Below are 8,077 nucleotides of genomic sequence, written 5' to 3'. Positions count from 1 at the left end.
AACTCTGTGGGAAGCTAGAGAAGTGATTGCTGGGCCTCTTGCTGAGATATTTGTATCAACGATAGTCACAGGTGAGGTGCCGGAAGACTGGAGGATGGCAAACATGGTGCCACTGTTAAGAAGGGCGGTAAAGACAAGCCAGGGAGCTATAGACTGGTGAGCCTGAACTTGAAAGGGTTCAGAAAAGATTTACAAGGATGTTGCCAGGGTTGGAGGATTTGAGCTATGGGGAGAGACTGAACAGGCTGGGGCTGTTTTCCCTAGACCGTCGGAGGCTGCGGGGTGACCTTATCGAGGTTTACAAAATTATGAGGGGCATGGATAGGATAAATAGGCAAAGTCTTTTCCCTGGGATCGGGGAGTCCAGAACTAGAGGGCATAGGTTTAGGGTGAGAGGGGAAAGATATAAAAGGGACCTAAGGGGCAACCTTTTCACGCAGAGGGTGGTACGTGTAAGGAATGAGCTGCCAGAGGATGTGGTGGAGGCTGGTACAATTGCAACATTTTAAGAGGCGTTTGGATGGGTATGGGCCGAGTGTTGGCAGGTGGGACTAGATTGGGTTGGGATATCTGGTCGGCATAGACGGGTTGGACTGAAGGGTCAGTTTCCATGCTGTACGTCTCTGACTCTATGACTCTAATTGCAATTAAAGAAAAGCTGTCTTCAAGGGAAGGAAATCTGCCATCCCTAACTGGCGATTCCAGACCCACAACCATGTGGGTGACTCTTAATTGTCCTTTGAAATGACCTAGCAAGCCATTGAATTCAAGGGCAAATAAGGATGGTCAACAAACAAAAGCCTTGCCTGTGATGCCCACATTCGTTCCAAGAATGGAACATTCTTTAATTATACAAAGAGCATCTCATATGCCTCAACTATTAACATAGTGAAAATCCAGAACCATTTTCACCTTAAAAACACTCAAGGTTGGGACTGTCTTTGTCTCAATCAAAACTGTGATTTTTGTTGATTTAGAGTGCAGGATTGACATGAAGGATAGAAATGGCAAGATTAGGGAACCGTGGATTACAGGTGAAACTGTGATATTGGCTAAGAGGATAAAGGAAGCATCTGTACGGTTTAGGTGACTGAAAACAGATGAAGCTATGGCAGAATATCAGAAAAGTAGGACCAATCTGAAACAAGGAATTAAAAGGGGTCGTGAAATATCTTTAACAAACAGGGTTAAGGAGATTCCTAAAACCTTTTACTCATAATCTAAGGAGCAAGAGAGTAACTAGAGAAAGAGTTGGCCCACTCAAGTACAAAGGAGGAAAGTTGTGTGGAGTCAGAAAATGGGTGAGATTCTAAATGAATACTTTGTGTTGGTATTCGCTGAGGAGAGGGACATGATGGCTGTTGAGGTTAGGGATAGATGTTTGATTACTCGAGGTCAAGTTCCATAAGGAGGATGGAAGTGTTGGGTATTCTAAAAGGCAAGAAGGTGGACAAGTCCCCAGGTCCGGATAGGATTTATTCCAGGTTACTGAGGGAAGCAAATGAGGAAATAGCTGGGGCCTTAACAGATATCTTTGCAACATCTTTGAACACGGGTAATGTGCCAGAGGACTGGAGAGTTGCTAATGTCTCCTTGTTTAAGAAGGGTAGCGACGATAATCCAGGTAATTATAGACCAGTGAGCCTGACGTCAGTGGTAGGGAAGCTGTTGGGGTAGATACTAAGAGATAGGATCTATTTATATTTGGAAGAAAATGGGCTTATCTATGATAGGCATTTGTGCAGAGAAGGTCATGTCTTACCAACAATAGAATTCTTTGAGGAAGTGACAAAATTGATTGAGGGAATGGCTGTAGATGTCATATACATGGACTTCGGTAAGGCATTTGATAAGGTTCCCTGTGGTAGGCTGATGGAGAAAGTGAAGTCGCATGGGGTCCAGGTAGTACTAGCAAGATGGATGGAGAACTGGCTAGGCAACAGGAGAAAGAATAGTATTGGAAGGGAGTTTCTCAAAATAGAGAACTGACCTGTGGTGTTCCACAACGATCTGTGCTGGGATTACTGTTGTTTGTGATATGCAAGGCAATCTGGTGGAAGGTATAGGTGATCTGATTAGCAAGTTTGGAGGAGTAGCAGATAGTGAAGGGCACTGTCGAATGCAGCAGAATATAGATTGGAGAGATTGGCAGAGTTCAATTAGACAAATGTGAGGTGATGCATTTTGGAAGATCCATTTCAAGAGTGAACTATATACTAAATGGAAAAGCCCTGGGGAAAATTGAGGTACAGAGAGATCTGGGTGTTCAGGTCCATTGTACACTGAAGGTGGCAACGCTGGTCGATAGTGGTCAAGAAGACATATGGCATGCTTTCCTTCATCGGACGGGGTATTGAGTACAAGAGTTGGCAGGTCATGTTACAGTTTATAGGACTTTGGTTCGGCCACATTTGGAATATTGCATACAGTTCTGGTCACCACATTACCAGAAGGATGTGAATGCTTTGGAGAGGGTGCAGAGGAGGTTCACCACCAGGACGTTGTTGGTATGGAGGGTGCTACTTATGAAGAGAAGTTGAGTAGATGAGGATTATTTTCATTGGAAAGGCAGTGGTTGAAGGAGGACCTGATTGAGATCTACGAAATCATGAGAGGTATAGACAGGGTGGATAGCAAGAAGCTTTTTTTCTAGAGCGGGAGACTCGGTTACTAGGGCACAAGTTCAAGGTGAGAGGGGAAAAGACTAAGGAAATATGCGTGGAAAGTTCTTGAGGCAGAGGGTGGTGGGTGCTTGGAACACGTTGCCAGCGAGGTGGTAGAGGCTGGCACGATAACACCATTTAAGATGTATCTAGACAGATATCTGAATGGGCATGGAGCAGAGGAATACAGATCTGTGGAAAATAGGTGACTGGTTTAGATAGAGGATTAGAATAGACGCAGGCTTGGAGGGCCGAAGGGCCTACTCCTGTGCTGAAATTTTCTTTGTTCTTTGTTTGTTAGGAAAAGTGCACATTATGGCACCCAAAAGAAGGTAAGTATATTTAAGATACACATCAAAAATGTCACAGTGCTGGGGAGCTGAATAACCCCTCTCTGTTCTTGTATACCTAAGTAATATATTCATTCCTCTAAATCTGCCAGGGCTCTGTTCCTGAAAAGCTGGCGCAAATGATGAAATGCGCAATTGCAGAGCTCATTTGAAAATAGGTTAAAAATCGGAGATACGTAAATTTTGCCCATGGATGTTGATTCCTTTTGTTATTCACTTCTTCGCGTGGGCCGGCAAATTCACAATTTGTGATTTTGTGAGATTTTGAGGGTTTACTATATCTACTTTTTTAACAAGTTATATTTACAGGGAGGGTTTTGCTTGATGTTGTCCCCCAGCACTTTACAGCTAATGTGATGTTTTTGCAGTGTTGTAATTGTTGTATTGTAGGAAGCATAGCAGCCAGTTTTTGCATAGCAAACTACAATAAACAAAGTCAGTCTTATCTGTCTATACTGACTGGGAAGTAAAATTTGGCCAAGATATTGGGAGAACTTCGGTTTCTCTTTAAATAGTGCTGTGCAAATCTTTGCGCACACCTGAAAGGCAAACTAGGTTTAAAAATCAAACCTGAAAGATGACGCATGATTATGCAGTACTGAGTGAATGCTGCACAGAATTGTTCATCTAGATTATACATTTGTCTCTGGGATTGGGGCCCAAAGCAAGCCATAACTTTGATCCAGGTGAGGAATGCCTCTGAACCAAGGCTGATGTCGTTGGGCTCTATACCAGCAAGCTGCTCGTTTGTAACCAGAGTTCTTAACCGTATCGGGTATAAGGAGGAAGGAGAAGTGAGAGCGCAGGCTTATAGGAACAGGGAAAATAAGTAATGTTGTCTTAAACTACTTAATAGCAGACCATTTGCCTGTCTGCCTTAAGTGAGCCTTTAAAATGACCCTGTAAAATTTGGTGAAAGGATGGAGACTACAAAAGAAATATGTTTTGATGCCTTTTGTGTTTATAATCAGGTAATTATCGATGAATTAATTAAGAAGCTAGATGTAAATCTAAATGAAGATTTTAGCAGTTTATCACCAGAAGAACTCCGACAACGTGTTGATGCAGCAATTGCCCAAATTGTGAATCCAGCAAGAGTGAAGGAACAGCTGGTGGAGCAGCTTAAAACTCAGATTTGTGACCTTGAAATGTTCATCAACTTTCTTCAGGGTAAGTAGAACAATTGTGCTGGTCGCAATAGCCACTGGCATTTATTGTACTTGTTGATCCTAAGCTACCTACCTTTTTAGATTTGTGTTGCTTGCACAAAAATGTGAGAGAGAGACAGGAGACAATTCCAGGGAACACCATTTTTACCATGCTCAGTCTTGCTTTCCCTCACCTGCACCCCCAAAATACATCCCTTGTGTAGTTTGAAAGATGACTAGTTCTGGATGCAGCAATCAAACTGAGTATGTAAAATTAGACAATCCAAAATACAACCAACTATAGGGTTTTCAATTGTACACACTCATTTGATTGTTTCATGTTTTCTCTTTCTCATCATGTCCCCTCACCACCAACCTTTCAGAAAAAGTGTCTCTGGGTCTTCAGAACCTATAATCTGTTGAGCAGAGAAGGAACTCTGTTTAAGATTATAAATTTTTTAAAATTGCAATTTGTTTCAGATTACCAAGTTTGGTAACAAATTCTGAAGCTTTTTTTTAGGTTATCAGGTGGTCTCAACACATTGGCAGGGAGTATTTTATTGAGACTGAGTCTCAAAGGTCATGTTTGGTAGGTGATGTGTAGCTTTGATTCTGATCTTAAATCAATATGAACTTTGTTCATTTCCTAGAGTTAAACTGAAGTTTTGCCTAACTATGCAATTATATAAATGTTCAGGCTGAGAGTTTGATTGAAGTCGTGACCCACGTGTTTTGCCAAATTGATATGATCTTTACACTTCTTTTCATTCCCCAGATGAGGTTGGAAGCCCTCCGCAGGCTCAGAATGGAAAGTGCACATGCAATGTGCACGGAATGAAAGATTCTCGGGCATCAACTGCAAAACTGTCAGGTGGAAGGCATCATGGTGAGGTTTAGTTCTTCTGATTCAGTTTATTTCTGGGTCTGATACTTTAGATAAATGTCAATTTATTCAAAGAGCCTTCACACTGCAAGTAAAACATTGTTATATTCCCAAAGTGTTAGTGGTTACGGAGTAATTCAACGTGGTGATTTTTCTTTTAAAGATGTGACCTACCTCTACGTTTAATGTACAGCTTTGCTTTTTTCCTGTCCCCATTCCTGGCCTCAGTATTTGTGGATTAAAAACAATAACTTCTTATTTATATAACCTGATTTTGGAAGTAAATTCCAATGCTTACAAAAATAATCTTTAAAATCCAATAAATATTTTCACCTTTACAAAGCAACAATTTGGGAAAATCTAAGGGTAGCTGTGTACATATGATTAAGGTCTATTATAGTTGTTGCTGTACATCAGTAGTGATAGGGATTAATTTGAAACATCAAATTCATGTGGCAAGAGATGGTGTTACATATGTGCAAGTTTTATTTCTGCTGGGAATTTATTTTTAAAAATTTTTCTGTTGGTTTGCAGTGGATCAAGAAACAGCTAGAACGATGAGAGAGACTGGGTTAAACCTTGTGCGCAGAGCATTGGCAATATTGCAAATATTTGCTGTTAGTCAGTTTGGATGTGCTGCTGGTCAGATCCCACGTGGAATGTGGCAGCCTGATGAAACAGACAAGGACTACAGTCCCCTGTTACTGAAACTAGAAGGTGCTGTAGATAAAGTGAAACAGCTGGCATTGAGACATCAACAGGTTGACGAGCATGTAATCAGTAGCCGTGACTTTTATCTTGGGAAGAATGAACTTATAACAGCTGTGCGAAAAGAATTGTCAATAGCTCTCAGAGATCTGATGAGCCATGGTTTATATGCCTCCTCTCAAGGAATGAGTTTGGTCCTAGCACCAATTGCTTGCCTCCTTCCCTCATTCACAACCTCTCCACAAACCATGCATCCCTGGCAACTTTTTGTGAAGTACTATAATACCAGAAATGGTAGAGCTTTTGTAGAGTCTCCTGCTCGCAAGCTGTCTCAATCCTTTGCCTTGCCAGTGACTGGGAGTGGCATTGTAACTCCAAAACAAAGTTTACTCGCTGCAGTACACACTGTGCTCACCGAACATGATCGTTACAAGCGCAGTGCAGATTCGGAGTTTAAGGCCTTAATATGCATGGCATTGAATGAACAGCGTTTGGTTTCCTGGGTAAACCTGATTTGTAAATCAGGAACACTTATCCAGAGTCACTACCAGCCATGGAGCTATATGGCATCTACTGGGTTTGAGAGTACACTCAATTTACTCAGTCGTCTTAGCAACCTGCACTTCAGCCTTCCGGTTGACACTGCAGTTCGACAACTAAAAAATATCAAAGATGCTTTTTAATGTTTCCTGTGTATATATTTTATCCTATGAAAGATTAATTGTAAATGTTTAGATCCATTGCAAGATTATACCTCTTTCTATGATTACATGGCCTTGACTGAAAGTTTGAAGTATGATGAACCCCACAAGATCAATTACAATTGTATTTTAAATCAAAGATATAAATTACTGTTAAAACTTAATTGATGGGATTTTAATATTTGTAAAATTACAGGTTGCTCATCACAGTTCTCTTTGAAATATAGGATGTTCTTTCCTGAACGATGGTGTTATCAGCAACTTGTGATTATGGCTAATGTTATAGGAATTAGACCATAAGACATAGGAGTGGAAGTAAGGCCATTCGGCCCATCGAGTCCACTCCGCCATTCAATCATGGCTGATGGGCATTTCAACTCCACTTACCCGCATTCTCCCCGTAGCCCTTAATTCCTTGTGACATCAAAAATTTATCAATTTCTGCTTTGAAGACATTTAGCGTCCCGGCCTCCACTGCACTCTGCGGCAATGAATTCCACAGGCCCACCACTCTGGCTGAAGAAATGTCTCTGCATTTCTGTTCTGAATTTACCCCCTCTAATTCTAAGGCTATGTCCACGGGTCCTAGTCTCCTCGCTTAACGGAAACAAGTTCCTAGCGTCCACCCTTTCCAAGCCATGTATTATCTTGTAAGTTTCTATTAGATCTCCCCTTAATCTTCTAAACTCCAATGAATACAATCCCAGGATCCTTAGCCGTTCCTTGTATGTTAGACCTACCATTCCAGGGATCATCCGTGTGAATCTCTGCTGGACACGCTCCAGTGCCAGTATGTCCTTCCTGAGGTGTGGGGACCAAAACTGAACACAGTACTCCAAATGGGGCCTAACCAGAGCTTTATAAAGTCTCAGTAGCACAACGGTGCTCTTATATTCCAACCCTCTTCAGATAAATGACAACATTGCATTCGCTTTCTTAATCACAGATGCAATCTGCATGTTTACCTTTAGAGAATACTCGACTATCACTCCCAGATCCCTTTGTACTTTGGCTTTATGAATTTTCTCACCATTTAGAAAGTAGTCTATGCCTGTATTCTTTCTTCCAAAGTGCAAGACCTCTCATCTGCTCACGTTGAATTCCATCAGCCATTTCCTGGACCATTCTCCCAAACTGTCTCGATCCTTCTGCAGCCTCCCCACTTCCTCAGTACTACCTGCCTGTCCACCTAACTTCATATCATCGGCAAACTTCACTAGAATGCCCCCAGTTCCTTCATCCAGATCATTAATATATAACATGAACAGCTGCGGCCCCAACACTGAACCCTGCGGGACACCGCTTGTCACTGGCTGCCATTCCGAAAAAGAACTTTTTATCCCAACTCTCTGCCTCTCTGTGTGACATTCACACACTACATTGCAAAGTTTTAAATACATTACAGTTAGAGCTTAAATTGTTACTATAAAAGAAACACTAGGGAATTGTTGGGGTTTTTTATTTACTTTTTCATTGAATACATGCAATTACTAAGGAAGGATCTTTGAACCTGTCACTTGATGTTTGTAACAGTTACTAATTGTCAGCTCGGAGTTTTAGCAGTAACAAGATAGGACATCCATATTGGAGCCTGGTCAAAAAAGCATTAGCAGTTTTTGTGGGA

The 8,077-nt window shown here is 41.5% G+C and overlaps 1 protein-coding gene across 2 annotated transcripts in view; it reads left to right on the top strand.

Annotated features, from left to right (window-relative positions):
• The window catches only part of rundc1 (RUN domain containing 1), a 20,607-nt gene extending 13,768 nt beyond the window's left edge, over nt 1–6,839 (top strand). For both annotated transcript variants that reach the window (XM_043675004.1, XM_043675005.1), the window contains 3 exons: nt 3,985–4,183; nt 4,937–5,047; nt 5,579–6,839. In XM_043675004.1, coding sequence (XP_043530939.1) covers nt 3,985–4,183; nt 4,937–5,047; nt 5,579–6,435 — 1,167 coding nt within the window. In that variant the 3' untranslated portion in view covers nt 6,436–6,839. The remainder of the gene's footprint in view (nt 1–3,984; nt 4,184–4,936; nt 5,048–5,578) is intronic.
• Nucleotides 6,840–8,077: the final 1,238 nt, after the last annotated feature.

The sequence above is a fragment of the Chiloscyllium plagiosum genome, chromosome 33, assembly GCF_004010195.1.
Source record: "Chiloscyllium plagiosum isolate BGI_BamShark_2017 chromosome 33, ASM401019v2, whole genome shotgun sequence".
Taxonomy (NCBI): Eukaryota; Metazoa; Chordata; class Chondrichthyes; order Orectolobiformes; family Hemiscylliidae; genus Chiloscyllium; species Chiloscyllium plagiosum.
This window is presented reverse-complemented; position numbering and strand designations above follow the sequence as displayed.